The sequence below is a fragment of the Helianthus annuus genome, chromosome 5 (assembly GCF_002127325.2).
Source record: "Helianthus annuus cultivar XRQ/B chromosome 5, HanXRQr2.0-SUNRISE, whole genome shotgun sequence".
Lineage (NCBI taxonomy): Eukaryota > Viridiplantae > Streptophyta > Magnoliopsida > Asterales > Asteraceae > Helianthus > Helianthus annuus.
Window position 1 is genome coordinate 17,412,129 of NC_035437.2, and position 18,020 is coordinate 17,430,148.

General features: G+C 36.5%; 2 protein-coding genes across 2 annotated transcripts; one reads left to right on the forward strand and one right to left on the reverse strand.

The window, feature by feature from the left end:
* The first annotated feature begins 1,408 nt into the window (after positions 1-1,408).
* LOC110940097 (serine/threonine-protein kinase BSK5) lies at positions 1,409-6,702 on the forward strand. The gene is made up of 10 exons (XM_022181656.2): positions 1,409-1,780; positions 1,868-2,094; positions 3,184-3,319; positions 3,881-4,014; positions 4,098-4,203; positions 4,735-4,820; positions 4,895-5,083; positions 5,163-5,333; positions 6,024-6,137; positions 6,233-6,702. The coding sequence occupies exons 1-10, from the start codon at positions 1,696-1,698 to the stop codon at positions 6,464-6,466; spliced, it is 1,482 nt and encodes a 493-aa protein (XP_022037348.1). The 5' UTR covers positions 1,409-1,695; the 3' UTR covers positions 6,467-6,702.
* A 1,344-nt stretch (positions 6,703-8,046) lies between these two features.
* Positions 8,047-10,501, reverse strand: LOC110940095 (tubulin beta chain). Its single transcript, XM_022181655.2, has 3 exons — positions 10,020-10,501; positions 9,028-9,297; positions 8,047-8,941 (listed from the first exon to the last, which is right to left on the reverse strand). The coding sequence occupies exons 1-3, from the start codon at positions 10,411-10,413 to the stop codon at positions 8,259-8,261; spliced, it is 1,347 nt and encodes a 448-aa protein (XP_022037347.1). The 5' UTR covers positions 10,414-10,501; the 3' UTR covers positions 8,047-8,258.
* Between the last annotated feature and the right edge of the window lie 7,519 nt (positions 10,502-18,020).

Sequence of the window (18,020 nt, forward strand, 5' to 3'; positions counted from 1 at the left end):
TGTCCTGACAAGTTGGTCTAATGGTTAATCATTTGGTTTCTCTCCTTGAAGTCTCAAGTTCAACTCCCACTAACATCACTTTGAAAGACATTGGTGGTGGCAAAAAAATTTAAAACTAGCCCTCTTTAGAGACCACCATCTTTAGATGTTGTCAGTTCGAAACCGAGCCAAACCGGGTTTTACCACAGTGGGCTTTCGAGCGGGCAAGTTTTCCCCAGAACTGGTGGCTCGGGTATGCATCCCACTCTGACCGTTATAGAGAAGGGGACGCATCTTAGGATGTTTATCCGATAATTTAATTGGCCGTTAAAAAAATAGACATAAATTTACTTACATATACAAATTACATGAGTCCAATAGTTCTGCTGCCACATTGGTGGAAAATGGGTGGAAAATGGGCGGCTGCCCCAACTTTTCTTTTTTTTTTTCATTTTTAATATGATTTTACTTACATATACAAATTACATGAGTCCAATAGTTCTGCTGCCACATTGGTGGAAAATGGGCGGCTGCCCCAACTTTCTTTTTTTTTTTTCATTTTTAATATGATTTTGCTCCGGTTCAAAATAAACTTATACTTTTATTCCCAACTTAAAATTATGAATTTCTCTTCGGTTTAAAATTATGAGTTTGCTCTCATTTAAAAAATGACAATTTTGCCCCAGCTAAAATTTGTAGTATTTCCGTCATTTTAGTTTTTTCCCTAACTCAAAATTACGATTTAGCTCTCAGTTGAAAAATATGATTTTGCCCCCTTTTCAAAAATTATGATTTCGCCCTGAGTGTAAAATTACGCTTTTTCCCTCAATTCAAAATAAAATTATGCTTTTGTCCGCAGCTAAAAATTACGATTTTGCCATTCGTTCAAAACTATGATTTTGCCCGAGTTCAAAACAAAATTTTGGTTTTGCCCTCTTTTAAAAACTTTTGATTGTGCCCCCAGTTAAAATCTGTAGTCTTGCCATCGTTTTAGGTTTTTTTTTTTTTTTTTTTTTTTTTTTTGCAAACTATAGTAGTTTTTATTTTACTTGGTTGACTCAATCTAACTTTTTTGTCAACCAGGTGTCTAACACTCGCTCATTGTTTCTGACAATTTACTATTTTGCCCCCATCTCAGGCTTGCCATCTTTTTCTTTTTAGCAAAAGTATGGCAGTGTTTTGGTTTAATTGGTTGACTCGATTTAATTTTTTTAAGATCGTGTTATGATTAATATGCACAAGTAACTAAAATACATGCGTACATGTTATGAAACTAAGAAATATTCGGCTTAACGCCCCGCAACGCGGGCGGAGTATCCAACTAGTTAATATACATAAATGAACATTTACAAACCTAAATAAATAAACAAAAACTAGATATTAGTTTATATTCGTTCATTTAACTGTTTAAACGGAAACTAAAAATATTGATGGGGTTGAAATGCAACTCATGTTTGAACACACAGAAAACATGAACACTTTTTGTAAGCACATTTCACACAACCTACGAGTAGGAGAATGAGTAGAGTGAGTGTGTGTGTGTGAGAGAGAGAGAGAGAGAAAGAGAATGATGGTTTACAGAAACATCACTGTTGTTTTATCCACCATCATCACACTCCTCTCTCCTCAATGTAATCATACATTTTTATACAAATGACAAAAACCCTTTTCATTCTTCACCCCCTTTGACACACTTTCAGAGAAAACCAGTAATCAATGGGTGCTTGTTATTCATGTTCTTCCTTTCCCTTATGTTGTTCCCGTTGTTTTAGATCAAAAGTTCCTCGTTCATCTGAACAGGGTATGTGTTTGATCATCTACTGTTTGATATATCATATATGTATGTTTGTTTTTTAATGCACATAACCTGTTTGATGAAATGTCTCAGAGAACTGCAATGGGGAGAATGATAAGCTAAAGTTGCCTGCTTTTAGGGAGTATAAATTAGAGGAATTAAAAGCTGCGACTGGTGGGTTTTCTGTAGAGAATGTTGTGTCTGAGCATGGTGAGAAAGCGCCTAATGTTGTGTATAAAGGAAAGCTGGATGATGGTGATCGTTTGATCGCTATTAAGCGGTTTAACAAGTCGGCTTGGCCTGATACTCGCCAGTTTCTTGTATGTTATGTTACACCCCTTCCTTGTCTTCTGATTTGTATATGGTTTTGGTGGGTTAGGGATGGCTATGGTACAGGTTTGGACCGATTTCGGGGTAATTATCCATCGGGTATACCAGTTAGTTTGTTAAAAATGACCGAATGGGATTTTTTAAATACTTATTTTAATTTCTTTATATTTTTATTACCAAAGGAAATTAGAAATGTAAGAACTAAATTGACTGAATTAGTAGATTACTCTGTTATCCAAAAATGAATAAAAAAATAAAAATAACTGGTGTGTATGTTTTGGGTAACTGGGCTGGGTATCAACTAATACCATAACTTTCTCGTAGTCGCATGGTTGTAAAAATCCCGCCTAGGCTCCGATTAATCACTAGTCGGAGGTTCACCGAGTATTCGCTAGGCAGTCAACGGTGGTCCTACTCTGGCCAGATTCCGGCCATATTTCGACCAAACCTTATCTATGCAGTTAATATCGGTGATATATCGGTCCCTTAGTAAAATATAGGTATCGATATTATCGGCGATATTGACCGATATCACCGATATTTGACCGATATAACCGATATATCACTGAATTATTGTTGTTAAATTGCTATATATATAAATTCTGCATTATATTAAAATTACCGATATCTCACCGAGATAACCTATATTTCAAATATCGGTCCTTGACCGATATCCGATATTTTACCGCATTAACTGCATGGAACCTTATAAATTCCCTCCAATTACTTAAAAAATGGGTCAACGAGGGGTTAAAACATGTCTACTTAAAAAAAATACATATAAAAAGGTGTGTGTATATATAAAACTAAAAATTCTATATAAAAATCTCAATCCGATTAATCGGTAGTTGGTACCTCACCGATCGACTAGCGCCTATCGATTCCTGCAACACTATGCCCGCGAAATTTTTTAAAAACTAATCCCATACCGAGTACCAGTCATGATGTTTCGGGTTTCAGAGTTATCCATCTGATTCGGGTTCGTTTGCCATCCGTAGACTGTTATCCATTTGTACATATATGTGCATGCATATAGTGTGTGCATCAGGTGGAATATTTATGTGATATTGTGTTTCTAGGATGAAGCAAGAACAGTTGGGCAACTTAGGAGCCAAAGATTAGCAAATTTGTTGGGATGCTGCTGTGAAGGAGATGAGAGATTGCTGGTGGCAGAGTTCATGTCTAATGAAACTTTATCCAAGCATCTATTTCATTGTGAGTTCCTTTTTTCATAAAGCATTTAGTTATTATGGTAAAGGATCAAATAAAAATAAAATTAACAGACGAAACGTACGAATTGGGGGAAAAAGCAAAAAGTGGCGGTGGCAATCTGGTAATTATCAGCAACTTCAAAGTTACTGGGGAAAAAGCAAAAAGTGGCGGTGGTCTGGTAATTATCAGCAACTTCAAAATTACTCTAGTAGAGTAATTTTGTTAGCATTTAGTTATGGGGTTTAGCTTTATGGTTTAGTTTTTAGCTTTTAGTTTGGGGGGGGGGGGGGGGAGGTTAGTGTAATTTTGATAATTACCCTACAATTTTGATAATTACCCTACACGACCAAAATAACTCTACATGAACATTTACAAAATTACTCTACAGAAGTTGCTGATAGTTACCAAAATGCCACCGCCACTTTTTGCTTTTTCCCCCAATTCGTACGCTTAGTACGTTAATTTTATTTTTACGGGAACTTAACTCTAGTTATTATATAACAAAGTTCTATTATTTCCCTACAATGTATAAAAACTATAACCATTATACTTATATGAATCTAGGGGAAAGCCAACCACTGAAATGGGCCATGCGTTTACGGGTGGCATTATATTTGGCACAAGCATTAGAGTACTGCTGCAGCAAAGGGCGATCACTGTACCATGATCTTAACGCGTATAGAATCTTGTTTGATCAGGTAACAACATGTCTGTTTGCATAATGAAATACCTATTGTTCTTCAAGAAATGATTACTTATAAGGAGGGTTGGTGTATCGCAGGAATGTAATCCCAGGCTCTCATGTTTTGGACTGATGAAAAATAGCCGAGATGGGAAAAGTTACAGTACAAACTTAGCTTTCACGCCTCCTGAATATATGAAAACAGGTCAAACAAATGGCTACACAAGAAACATGTTGATATTTTAACTTTTATATTGAGTAAAATGCCATTTTCGTCCCTGAGGCTTGGCCAGTTTTGCCACTTTCATCCAAAGGTTTTTTTCCGCATCTGGATCCAAAAGGTTTTAAATCTTGCCATTTTCATCTGGCTTGTTAAGTCCATCCGTTTTTCTCCATTAAGTCAGGGGTATTTTCGTCTTTCTACCTACTTGTTTAGTAAGGGTATTTTGAATACTTGTACATTATGCTAAATGCTTGTACATAAAGTGAAAAAGACCAAATTGCCCTTTAGGTTAACAAAAAAGACGGAAATACCCCTAACTTAACGGAAAAAATGGATGGAGTTAACGAGCCGGATGAAAATAGTAAGATTTCAAACCTTTTGGATCCATATGCGGAAAAACAAACCTCTAGACGAAAGTCGCAAAACTGGCCAAACCTCAGGGACGAACGAAAATGGCATTTTACTCCTTTTTATATTAAAGCAAACTCATTTCGTTTATTTACCTAATGGCAGGTAGAGTGATAGCAGAAAGTGTGATTTACAGTTTTGGGACCATACTACTTGATCTGCTTAGTGGAAAGCACATTCCCCCTAGCCATGTAAGCTTAATTTTTTAACTACATGGTTTTCGGTTACAGAATGAACTCATAAGCTTATCTTCTGTTAAACGCAGGCACTCGACTTAATACGTGAAAAGAATTTTCAAATGTTAACAGATTCATGTTTAGAGGGCGATTTCTCTAACGATGACGGGGCTGAATTAGTAAAAATAGCTTCACGTTGTTTGCAATACGAGCCTCGTGAAAGGCCCAATGCAAAATCTGTTGTGACATCGCTCACTGCTCTTCACAAGCAAACAGAGGTATGTCTGTTTCATGCTAATTTATACGAATATTTGGCTAGTATATTACTTTATTGTGTTCGATAATCTGATTAAACAGGTGTCTTCCCTTGCCTTGATGGAAATTACTCAAATAACCCCGGCGGAAAGTACTAAAGAAACGGATTTGTTATCGCCGTTTGGGGAAGCGTGCTCTAGAATGGATCTAACTGCCATACATGAGATGCTGGAAAAAGTTGGATACAAGGATGATGAGGGGGCTGCAAATGAGGTCTTTATATTGCTTTTCTACTTTATATTCTTTTTAGCAAATTATTTAGGAATAATGGATTGTAATAATCCCAACTATTGTCCGTTGGCCGGCAACGGTCTCAACTTTAAAAATTACCACTGGCGGTCCCATCTTTTCACATATTGGCCTTCAATGGAACCTAACTAACAGAACCCTAATACCGTTAGTTTTCGGTCGCCGGAAAAACGTTTGTGGTCGGAAAAAGTTTCCTAAAGGTCCGATCTATGGTTACAAACAAGTTTGGGATGAAAACTTTGAGTTTTTCGGCTAAAAAGTTGAGTTTTCTGACCAAAAAGAAGTTTTTCGGCGAAAAAGGAGTTTTTCTGGCGACCTTAATAATTGGGGCTTTTTACTAGAATAGGTTTCTAAAGGTGCGTAATAAGGTTACAAAGAAGTTTGAGACGAAAAGGTTGAGTTTTCCGGCCAAAAACGTTTTTCCGGCGACCGGAGACTAACGGTGTTAGCGTTCTGTTAGTCAGGGTCCATTGAAGGCCAATATGTGAAAAGATGGGACCGCCAGTGAGAATTTTTTAAGTTGGGACCGTTGCCGGTCAATGGGCAATAGTTGAGATTATTAAAATCCATTATTCCAATTATTTATTTAAAATATCTATTAAGTAGTCACTAGCCCATATATCTTAACTATTTTTTGTGTTTATTTTATTATAGCTTTCATTCCAAATGTGGACAAGTCAGTTACAGGATGCTTTGAACGGTAGAAAACGCGGGGACACTGCATTCAAAGCCAAGGACTACAATGCTGCTATCGAATCATACACGAGTGTAAGTCTAAAGTCGAAAATACCCATCGATACAATTTAGAAGAATACTTGATTTTGTGTTGTAAGAACAAATAAAGATTTGGTTGTTTTGATCAGTTCATTGACAATGGAACAATGATCTCACCAACTGTGTACGCAAGACGGTGTTTGTGCTACTTGATGAACAACAAAGCACAAGAAGCGTTGGGAGACGCGATGCAAGCCCAGGTGGCGTCGCCTAATTGGTCAACTGCGTTGTATCTCCAAGCGGCTGCTTTGTTTAGCCTAGGAATGGAGAATGATGCTCGGGAGATGCTCAAAGATGGGTCCTTGTTGGAGGTGAAGACATAAAGAAAATGCATCTTTTTTGGTTTTTGTTTTATTTGGATCTCTAGAACGTATGAGTGTATATATAATCTTGATTTGATATCTTTTAAAATTGGGTTTGTGGACAAAAAATGTTTTGATGTTTGTGGGTCTGTGTTCCTCAGAAGCTGGGAAGTTTATTTGTAAGGAGTTGTGTTTGTAAGTTTGAATATCTGTGTTTGGTTATATTTTGAATGGTACATTGTCTGCAATTTTTAAAACATTGATTTCTGATTTTGTTAGATATGTTTACTAAAATTTATACTTGTTAACAATTATTTAAGATGTTTAACATTTGATTGTTAGTCAAGTGTGTGAATTTTTCAACATGAAAGGGATGTGCAATGGTTTAAAATAAATCTCTTTTTCAAAATTAAAAAAAAGGTGGTGGATTCTTCAACAAAATTTCAAATTTGAGTATATATGGTTTGGTTTCTGAACGAAAGCTACACCGACCAGATTAAATCAATAAATTAGAAATTCTAATGAAGTGACTGAGTGAGGGGTCTATATTTTATGGTTAATGTTGAGAACCGTAACAGGCACTTGAGTTCTATATAGTGATAGATTTTGTTGCAGAGTTCTATATATAGTGGTAGATTTTGTACTAAAAAAAGAAGGGGCAGTGGCTTCTTTGCGAAAGGAACCGGAACGCTCTCGTCCATGTCTGATATGGCTACCCGTGGCGAGTAGCACGAGGTGAACTACCACCGAGTATATAGCTTCGCTTAATTTTCCTTGAGATTTAAAGCTCTAGAAAATTTCAGACTCCTAATGTTGCTACTTAAAATTTAGGTACTTGTTACACATCGCCAAATAGATTGGATTGACATTATAGTTTAAATATATGTAGTTGGAGATGCCTTTGCAAATCATTAACAAGTTTTTGGCTCAAACTCTCACGAAAAAGAACCGAATCTAAAATCAAACAAGTCGATCGGAATACCCTAATTGATTCCCGATTCTTTAAAAATTCTTTCAATTCATGTCTTCTTCTTTAAAAATTCTTTCAATTCATGTCTTCTTGATTAACGTCAATTCTTCGAACATCCCTCTAAAAGCGACTTCAAACCAGATGCAACACTCTTGCTCTCTCGTCAACTGGAGATTGCTTCAAACCAAACACAATACTCTTACTCCCTCTCTCAACACTTGACGACATTTTCGTGACTTGAAATCAAACATTTGACGACATTGTTCTTTTGCATTACATCGTCAACAGACCCATAACCAAACCTAGCCCAGGCCAGAAACGAATTAACCAAACCAGTTGGCATATTCTTTAAATAACCAGAAATTCAGTCATGGTTTGGTTAGGACACAACTCATACACCCCTTATGATATGTCGCCAGGCGCCCTACTCACTATATCGCAAGCAGTAAATGAAGGTCAATTCTCCCCTTAGGCGTGTGCCGACTCTAATAATGCTATTCTCAGTCTCAAGTTGTTGTATAGTGAAGTTCCAGACCAGATATTGCAGCACATCCAGTGTTCCGACAGTGACTTGTCAGAACCAAGCAGCCAGAAAACAACCAAACTGGAGCAAAATTCTAAAAGACACAAGAAAACCACAAAAACATATAATATTCATAATCCAAAACCAGAATTACACATACTCGTTTAGCAAAAACATATGCTTTCTTGTAAAACACAAACTAAACCCAAACCCCTGCTGCTTTCATATCCAATCGAATGGTAGTTGAGAGTATAAACACACATACACCTACAATAACCAAAAACCCCATCAACAAATACCCCTTGTGCAATATAATATCATCAACCCTGATAATCTCCCTCTTCCTCCTCTTCTTCCTCATACTCTCCCTCCTCATCAGCGGTGGCATCTTGATACTGCTGATATTCAGATACCAGATCATTCATGTTGCTCTCGGCCTCCGTGAACTCCATCTCATCCATTCCTTCACCAGTGTACCAATGCAAAAACGCCTTCCTCCTGAACATAGCCGTAAACTGCTCACTCACACGCCTAAACATTTCTTGAATAGACGTCGAGTTACCAATGAAGGTAGACGCCATTTTCAAACCAGTCGGTGGGATGTCACAAACGGTTGACTTCACATTGTTTGGGATCCACTCCACAAAGTAAGACGAGTTCTTGTTTTGAACGTTTAGCATCTGTTCGTCAACTTCCTTGGTGCTCATCTTTCCACGGTAGATGGCGGATGCGGTCAAGTACCGCCCGTGACGTGGGTCGGCAGCACACATCATGTTCTTCGCATCCCACATTTGTTGAGTCAGCTCTGGAACAGTGAGGGCGCGGTATTGCTGGGACCCACGAGATGTGAGTGGAGCAAAACCGACCATAAAGAAGTGAAGACGGGGGAATGGAATCAAGTTTACAGCAAGTTTCCTTAAATCGGAATTGAGCTGTCCTGGAAACCTTAAACAGCATGTAACTCCGGACATGGTAGCAGAAATAAGATGGTTAAGATCACCAACTGTCATAAAACCAATCACGAGTTAGAACAAATTAACAGATACGACAATCGCGAAACACCAAATGATTTTGGAACAGAAAACTTACAGCTTGGAGTTGTGAGCTTGAGTGTCCTGAAGCAGATATCGTACAAAGCCTCATTATCAAGAACCATACATTCATCTGCATTTTCCACAAGCTGGTGGACCGACAATGTGGCGTTGTACGGTTCAACAACGGTATCTGAAACCTTTGGGGAAGGGAATACCGAAAAGGTCATCATCATTCTGTCAGGATATTCTTCCCTAATCTTTGATATCAAAAGTGTCCCCATACCAGACCCTGTCCCACCTCCTAGAGAATGGCACACCTGAAAACCTGCACATCAAAAACCATTTCTAGTTAACAAAAATAAACTCGAAAAATACCGTTTCGAAACAGAAACTATAAACATGCATTCATAACTAACATAAAGTAGAACAAATACTAAATAGGATCGCATAAATTACATTTGCTATCTGTATGCTACTATAATGCCTGAACTTTTAATGTCTGCATCCGTAAAAACAGAATGCATAAACAACGCATCAGGATTCGAACACACATGTTTTCTCCAATCGGATTAACAAGCACGCAATAGATCTATCACAACAAGCACAGCAGAGAGAAGATCAACCCTAATTCAAATGAGAAAATATCACACATGTATAGAGTATTCTTAATGCCTGCAACGATGCGTCACGATTCGAATACACGTATTTTCTCCAATTTGATTAACAAGCACACAGTAAATCTATCACTACAAACACAAACACAAAAACTGATAAACAAACCTAATTCTGAAAAGAAAATATCACGAATGTCTAGGCTAATCTTAATGTCTGCATCTGTAAAAACATAATGTATAAACAACACAACAGGATTCAAATACACAAAGTAGATCTATCACTCCAAACACTATAACTAATAAACACACTTCATAAACCTAACAGTTTCCGTACAAATACTCAAACATGCGTTATAGTTATCATCATATCTTACAAAATATCCAACAGTAGATTCAAACAAGTATCTATACAATAAGTCAAGTGTGTGTATACCTTGCAAGCAATCACAATTCTCCGCCTCCTTCCTAACAACATCGAGAACGGAATCAATCAACTCAGCGCCTTCAGTGTAGTGACCTTTGGCCCAATTATTACCAGCACCACTCTGGCCAAAAACGAAGTTATCAGGCCGGAAGATTTGACCGTAGGCGCCAGATCTGAGACTGTCCATAGTTCCAGGCTCGAGATCCATGAGGACGGCGCGTGGAACGTACCTTCCGCCGCTAGCTTCGTTGTAATAGACGTTGATTCTCTCGAGCTGGAGCTCGGAGTCTCCGGTGTACTTTCCGGTGACATCGATGCCGTGTTCGGCGCATACGACCTCCCAGAACTTGGCTCCGATCTGGTTGCCGCATTGGCCGCCCTGAATGTGAAGGATTTCACGCATTTTCAGGTGTGAGTGAAGATCGGAGATGGTTAGGGTTTGGTTTGGTTTGAATTTGGAGAGAAGGTGTTTTCAGTCTCTATACGGTGTTGTTATATATAGGGGAATAGTTGTGAATACGTATGTATAGACAGGTAATATCCAGGATATTTTATGATTATTTTTATTTATCTACGCAGGAAAATGAATTATTATTAGACCACCCGTAGTCGGCTGTGATCCAGCGTGATCTCCCTCAAATACGCTCCCTCCCCCCCAAGGCGTGATTGAACGTGATTTCACAAAAAGCCCCCCAGCGTGTTTTGAATCACGCTAAAATGGCAAATTGTTGGTCAATCACATGCATCCCTCTTTTTCTTGGCCAATCCCCTATTTTTTGTTAGTTTTTTTATTTAATTCTTTACACCCCTTTTTAACATAATACACACATCCCCACTACACCCATTTTAGAAAAACGCCCAATAATGCCCTTGCTGACTGAACTGCCAGATGGCGGAAAACGCCCAAGGGTGGGGGCATTATTCACCCTTACCACTACGCATGGTCTTATGTTAAGTTGAGATTGTTTTATATAGGGGTAACTTTACAAAAAGAGTAAACTGTCAAAATGGTCTATGAGGTTTGGTCACTTTTGCTACTTTAATCCAAAACTCAAAACTTTTGAAGTTTGGTCATTGTGGTTTCAATTTTGTTGCCATTTTCATCCAAAAGCAAAATCTGGTCAGATTTTTTAGTTAACATCCAGCTCTTTTTGTTTTTTCTTTCCTTTTAATGAAGGGAAAATGGTAAGATTTTTTAATTTGTTATAATAAAACGTTAAAAGACCATTTTGCCCTTTATTAAAAGGAGGGAAAAAAACAAAAAACTGGATGTGAATTGAAAAATCTAACCATATTTTGATTTTAGATGAAAATGGCAACAAAATTGAACCACAAGGACCCAGATTCAAAAGGTTTAAGTTTTAGACTAAAGTGGTAAAAGTGATCAAATCTCCGCGACCATTTTGGCAGTTTACTCATATAAAAATGTAACAAAGTTTGACAAATGTTTCAATTAACTAAGGGGCTGTTTGGCAACTACTGAATGGTTAAATTTTGAACCAATAAGAGGTCCGAACCATTAAGTGCTAAATCAGTAAGAGGTCTGAACCATTAAGAGTCAGTATATTGGTTAACCATTTAGAGGCAAATGTTTGACCAATTCAGATTAGAGGTCTTAACCATTCAGACTTAGTATAATGCTTAACCATTCAGAGGCAAATGTCTGAACCATTCAGACATCTGCTCACGAAACAAACAGTCTGAACCATAAGTGCTGAACCAGTAAGAGGTCTGAACCATTAAGTGTCTCATTAAGAGGTAAACAAACAGCCCCTAACTGAAACTATTTTTGTCTCTATAAAGTCACGTAAGTTTCATTTGTTGTTCTAATACTATCTAATTATCAGGTTACCAATGATAATGTGTCAGGTTTCATTAATTTTTTTAATCTTTAATATGATGTGGAAAATAAAAATAATGACATGGATTTTCCATAAAAATAATCAACTTTTTTCTAATTCTATTAAAAATAATAAGTTTTAAGTTTGATTTTTTTTTAATCGAAAAATTGTATTTTTTGAGTGAGTAAAATTTATATAAATAAACATTCCTAATTCTTAAAATTGTATTAGTATTTTTTGAGGTTTATACTAAAAATAAGACTATAAAACATTATGAAGGATAAAAATAAGTAATAATCCAAAACTCTCACTTTCATCGTATCAATCGTTAAAAAATAAAAATAAAGAGGATCATAGCTCGTAAAATAACTAGCTTAAACCGACGATCATAGCTCGAATATACATCATATTTTCAACACCATCATCACTGTCATCATCCTTTTCATTTACACTCCCATCTTCAATACCATCATCTACATGTGGTGGGTGCAAAAATGAGTAGAGTTGCGAATTGGAATTTTATTTTCGACATATTTGAATCGCGCCTTGCTTTATGGAAGGCTTCTCTGTTATCTATTGGCGGCCGTGTCACCCTCATCAAATCGGTTCTCGAGTGTCTGCCTAATTACTATTTCTCTCTCTTCAAAGCTCCGATTTCGGTTGTTAATAAATTACAGGGCATCATAAAGAGATTTCTTTGGGGTGGGGGGAGCTCGGTTAGCAAGCTTCACTGGGTTGCCTGGGCTCGGACCTCGGCTCCGATCGATATGGGTGGAATTGGTCTCTCAAACCTTAAGGAAATCAATATTGCTTTGCTTAGTAAATGGATTTGGCGTTACCGCAATGAAAGCAATGCCCTGTGGAGAAAGGTGGTGGATTCGATCCATTTCTCAAATAGAAGCTGGTCCTCGATCCCGTTAAACAATAAAATTGGAGGAGTGTGGAAAGGTATTGTCCAAAATGTCATAAAAACCAAAGTGGAAGGTGTCTCGTTGCTTCAAAATTTTAAAGGCCTGGCTGGAAACGGACGTCGGATTAGGTTCTGGCTCGAACCTTGGGTCTGCAACGTGCCTCTTAAGGATCGGTTTCCGCTGTTATTTCGGTTGGAATCCAAAAAAAACTGCTGGGTTTTCTCCCGTTATAACAGTGATTTGCAAGCCTTTTCGAGTAGTTGGGGGTGGTCTAGAAGTCCGGAATCGGCTGAAGAGTGGTTCGAATGGAACGAGTTTATCAATTTAATGGATTCGATAAAACTTTCTGTCTCGGAGGATAAATGGGAATGGGTCGGCGGCTCGGATAAAGGATTTTCTGTGGGAGCGGTTAAATGTTTTCTTCGTAGCGGCATCGATTTCAGTAATAACTATGTTTTCAAGTGGTCGAAGTGGGTTCCTAAGAAAGTTAACATTCTGGCCTGGCGCGCGCAAATGGGTCGGATAGCTACCTTAGACGCCCTTACCAAACGGAACTGTTTTAATGGCGACAATACTTGTGTCATGTGCGGAGATGGTAACGAGACTGCAGAACATCTGTTCTGTTCTTGTGCGGTAGCTTCGGAGGTTTGGTTTCTTATAAGTCGTTGGCTCAAGATTAGTCCGATCTTTGCCTTTTCTCTTACCGAGATGCTTGATATTCATGAATTTTCTGGCTTGGGATCTAAGGCGAAGGACATTTTTAAAGGTATTATCATGGTTGGTTGGTGGTGTATTTGGAGAGCGAGGAACGAAACTAGATTTTCCAATAGGCATTTTTCGGCCATAAGCATTGCTGAAGATATTAAGTCCCTAGGTTTCTTATGGTATAGTAACAGATCTAAAAGTAAAGATGTATCTTGGGCGAATTGGGTTTCTTTCTCTCTGATGTAATTGGGTGTTGTTGTTGTTGTTTGGCGGCCCTTGCTTTCGAGGGTTGGCCGTTGTGAATAAATGTTAATTTTCAAAAAAAAATCATCTACATGTTGTCATGCTATTGAGACCCAGCTTTATATAAATAACCAAAAGAGTTAATTACACAGATGAACCCTGTGGTTTATAGTCAGTTTCACATTTGTGTACTAATTTTTTTTTAACATATTTAGGTTTTATGGTTTCAATTTTGTAACACCTTTAATATAATGACTAAAATACCCTTCTATTTTTTTTTAATTTTATCAATGTAACACCTTTGGGTACTAACACCTAATTTTATTTAATTTTAAATCAATTCTACAAAATCTATTTTTTTTATTTTCATCTTTTTATTATATCTCTTAGGTGCTGTTTGTTTTTGCTTAAAACATCTGTAAGGAGCCTATGTCTTCAGGCGGGCAGACATAAGACCTTGAAGACTGTTTGTTTTTTTTTTTTTTAAGAAGATCTGAATATTGCTTTTATTAGCTTAAAAAAAAGCATATATCTAATGTCTTCACAAACATTCAGATCTTCACAGCCATCTTCCTCCTCTCTCTCCCCCTCTTTAACCAAGCACCACCACCACCTCCACCTCCCCTCCTTCCTCTCCTTGTTTCTTCCTCGCACACCCATCTTCCTCGCACACCCATCCCCTCCTCTGGTCTGACCTCCGGCAACCGGAGATGGATCCCGAAGATTTTTAGAGAGAGAAAGAGGCGGAGAGAGAGAGAGGGCGACGAGATGGGGCGGCGGCAGCAATGGAGACGTCGGCGGCATGGTTATTCCGCCCGAAGAATATTCCGGTAAAACACCCTTTATTTTCTTTCATTTACTGATGATGATGAATGTTGCTGCTACTATTGATGTTGATGAATGTTGCTGCTACTGTTGATGATGATGAGTGTATGTAATTATTGACTGTATTAGTGATATTTAGCTAATATTTAGGGCCGACTGTTTGTTTGATTGTAAAATGAAAATGCACACTTGTTTGTTGATTTGCTGAAATGGGGGTTTTGTATGTAGCTTGACTGTAAAGGTTTTTTTTGACGGGTTTGAGTGGCGGTGCTGGTGGTTTGGGCAGTGTAGTGGTGGTGGTGGTGGAGGTGGTGGTTGTATTATGGTTTTTTAATGTTATACAGACAATATCCAGTTTATAAAACAAACAGTATTATATTTTCAGCTTACAGACCTTCAGACCACATCTTCAGTTGCAGACATAAAATCAGCTGAAATTAGACTGCAGACAGTTTTTGTCTGCAAAAACAAACAGCACCTTAATTAACATAAAATCTATTTATTTTTTTATTTTTTTATAAGTAAATATTTGTATATATTTTTTTAAGAAATGATAAATAATTTAGCACGATAGAAGTTGCTTAAAATCTTAAATAATTAAAAATTCAATAGGTATAATAATAGTTGGTAATGTGCAAATAAATTATTATTAAGATATTATGTTGCAGTAAAATAAATTCAATAGGTCACAACAGTTTCTCTCCGGAAAGGGTATTCAGGTAATTTCTTCTCCTTTTCTTGCAGTAAAATCAACTGCATCTCATAACATCTTTCCAAGTTACTTCTTTTAAGGAAAGGGTATTCAGTTTTCAATTAGATCATGGGCTTAGTCTTTTATACTTTTATTACATGCATTGAAATTGGTACATTGTACTTTGTTGTTTGTAAACTTCAAATTCAGTCTTTCCTTTTCCTTAGAAAGTTGGTTAGCTGAGACCAAGTCGGTGTGTGTTTGAAGAACCTATGACAAAACCAAAATTGTGCATTGAAAACAAAACCAAAAAAAAAATTGAAAAGATGAAAACCATACCTAAAATCAGCATAGTGAAACAGAAGTAGGAGGGTCGTAGACAAAGTCAATGACTCAAACAAATTAAGATACATACAAGCAAGAATTTAAGAAATTAAATGTTGATATATATGTGGATGACTCACAACAACCATGTGTAAGATATTATGATCACCATCAACTGTAACTAACAAAGAATTAATAAAGTGCTAATAAAACATTAGAATCAATTGATCAAACAACTACACTTGAGTCTGTAAGACTACCATATTGAGTGCTGTTGCCCCTAATGTAGCTTTCGACTTTAGCCCTAGAATATCTACAAGTACCAAACAATCTTAATTTAATTAAAATTAAGGAAAAAGTTACCCGTGTTTGTTGAAACTGTTTCGCTTCCAAAATTGTTAAAGTCGGCACGTAAATGAACATTAAACAGATCATCCATGGTACCAAACAACAATCTTAAGAAAAAAAAAATTAGATGAAATATTTTCTAATTTATCGAAAATGGAACACCGTCTCTTTATCTTCAAACTCATGAAAAGATGTAAAAGTAAACTGTGATAAAAAAAATTAATACTTATAAAATATGAAGTATTAAGAAAGTAGCAATTACATATAAAAAAGAAAACTAATCAGACACATCTAACTCTAATAGCAAGAATCAAGAAACTTTAACTTCAACTCCATGGAGCACTGAACCTCTCGATGTATCTCATTGATCTTTCTCATGAACTTCAGGTCTCTTTCTCCACATTCTATATTACTCGCAACACACAGGTCACAAACGGAAGTAGTTGGCATCGCCCTCAAGTCCCTCGAAACCTGGTCTCTTGTCATCAGACCAACTTCCAGTCCGTTAAAACACCTCTTCAACTCTTGAAGAGTAGACCTATCAGCCAAAACTTGGTCTTCGATTTGTTTAATAAACGTTGCTTGAAATCGTCAGATTTTGCAGAAGTATATGACTCCACTTTAATATATTTATAAGAACTAAGGCAAAACAATAATAGTTGCTCCTCTGTTTCACTGAATGAATCTGTTTTGATGAAAAAACTTTTTATTGGCAATGCTATTATATAGTATATGTAACAGGCCAAAGGTCAGCTTTAAAGGCAATCGTTAAATAAACATTTTTACTTAAAAACCATGTACATTTAATGATTTAAGAGTCAAAAATGTGTATATGGGAAAAGCCTGTTCAGTTATCCTATCAACTATTTTAATGCAAAACCTTTGAAAAATGAGTTTTCATGGGAAAACAAGTAAAATTAAATATGTAGAAAACCAAGGAACAAAATCGAAACCTTCAAAAAAGGTTATCATAATTAGGATATGTCTCTTCATTTACCCTATCAGACATTTTAAACACTATAAAGGATCATTATTAGTTTACTTGAAAACATCAACACTTCAATTTAAAAAAAAAAAAAAAAAACCTTCATCCTAAAACAAATCGTCCAAAAACACTCACATTCTTCCTAAATGGCAAGGAAAACCTTCTACCACTGGTCGGATACTACTGATCTTAAAATCGAATTTTCAACCTGGTCACTCCAAGAACAGAGAAACGTTTAAGAACTAAACAAAAAAGTTGTTATGGTTAGTGATAATTATTATAAACAAACCTGGAGTAGCATTGCACTGCTGGATGAAGTTGCCTGTTCTACTCCAACAGAGTTTAAAGAAAAAGCAGAAGAGTTTATTACAAATTTGCTGAAACAGGATCAGAAGACCTGTGATATGCTAGCTGATCTACAAACTAAAACAAAAAATGAAATTGCATGGAAGAAGGCGAGAGAACGAGATATTCTAGGAAGTGTTAATTGTAATGTTTAATTTTTTATTTTTATTATTTTTCAAAATCATAATTTTGTAATACTATGGTTTAATATTGAATATTCAAAGTTTCAAAATCAGAATTTTGCAATTTCACTTTTACCAGTTTCAATAATAACAAAACAACTTCCATTATTGTTGCAGAAATATCCATTAGTCTTGGTTATTGTTTAAAAAAGTTCAATTAAAAAGATTACAATTTTAAAGTTAAATATAAAATCCTTTTATTGGTTAACAATTTTAATTTTAAATATAAAGATGAGATCATTTTTGCACGAATTGACATAACCGTTTTTAAAATAACTGTCTATGATTGTAGGAGTGCTGTTTTATGACATTATCCTTAATCCCCATTTATTAGATAAGTAGATACTAATAGTAATTAACATTTTAATGAATCTGATCTGTTAAAAGAGCTGCAACCTTGGAGGTGCCCCAGAGTACGCAAAAAGCTGTTATGCAGCTCAAAACTTCAGGGACAAAGGCTGATCATTCTTCCTCGCAAAATCCAGTTGCCAAAATATCTAAAGTCAGAAGTCCAAAAGTAGTTGATCGACGGTCATCTTCCAATCCATTGTCTGAGGTATAATATTGCTAACCTTAAGCCTGTTACATATTTAGGGGTATAGATTGAGAG

What these genes read in the sequence shown, in the direction of transcription:
- LOC110940097 (XM_022181656.2), top strand. Translation starts at nt 1,696, where the DNA reads ATGGGTGCTTGTTATTCATGTTCTTCCTTTCCCTTATGTTGTTCCCGT. An exon ending in ATCCAAGCATCTATTTCATT is followed by an intron (nt 3,320 to 3,880) that starts GTGAGTTCCTTT and finishes ATATGAATCTAG; the next exon opens with GGGAAAGCCAACCACTGAAA. An exon ending in ATAGAATCTTGTTTGATCAG is followed by an intron (nt 4,015 to 4,097) that starts GTAACAACATGT and finishes GGTGTATCGCAG; the next exon opens with GAATGTAATCCCAGGCTCTC.
- LOC110940095 (XM_022181655.2), bottom strand. Translation starts at nt 10,413, where the DNA reads ATGCGTGAAATCCTTCACATTCAGGGCGGCCAATGCGGCAACCAGATC. An exon ending in GAATTGTGATTGCTTGCAAG is followed by an intron (nt 9,298 to 10,019) that starts GTATACACACAC and finishes TTTGATGTGCAG; the next exon opens with GTTTTCAGGTGTGCCATTCT. An exon ending in CAAGCTCACAACTCCAAGCT is followed by an intron (nt 8,942 to 9,027) that starts GTAAGTTTTCTG and finishes GTTTTATGACAG; the next exon opens with TTGGTGATCTTAACCATCTT.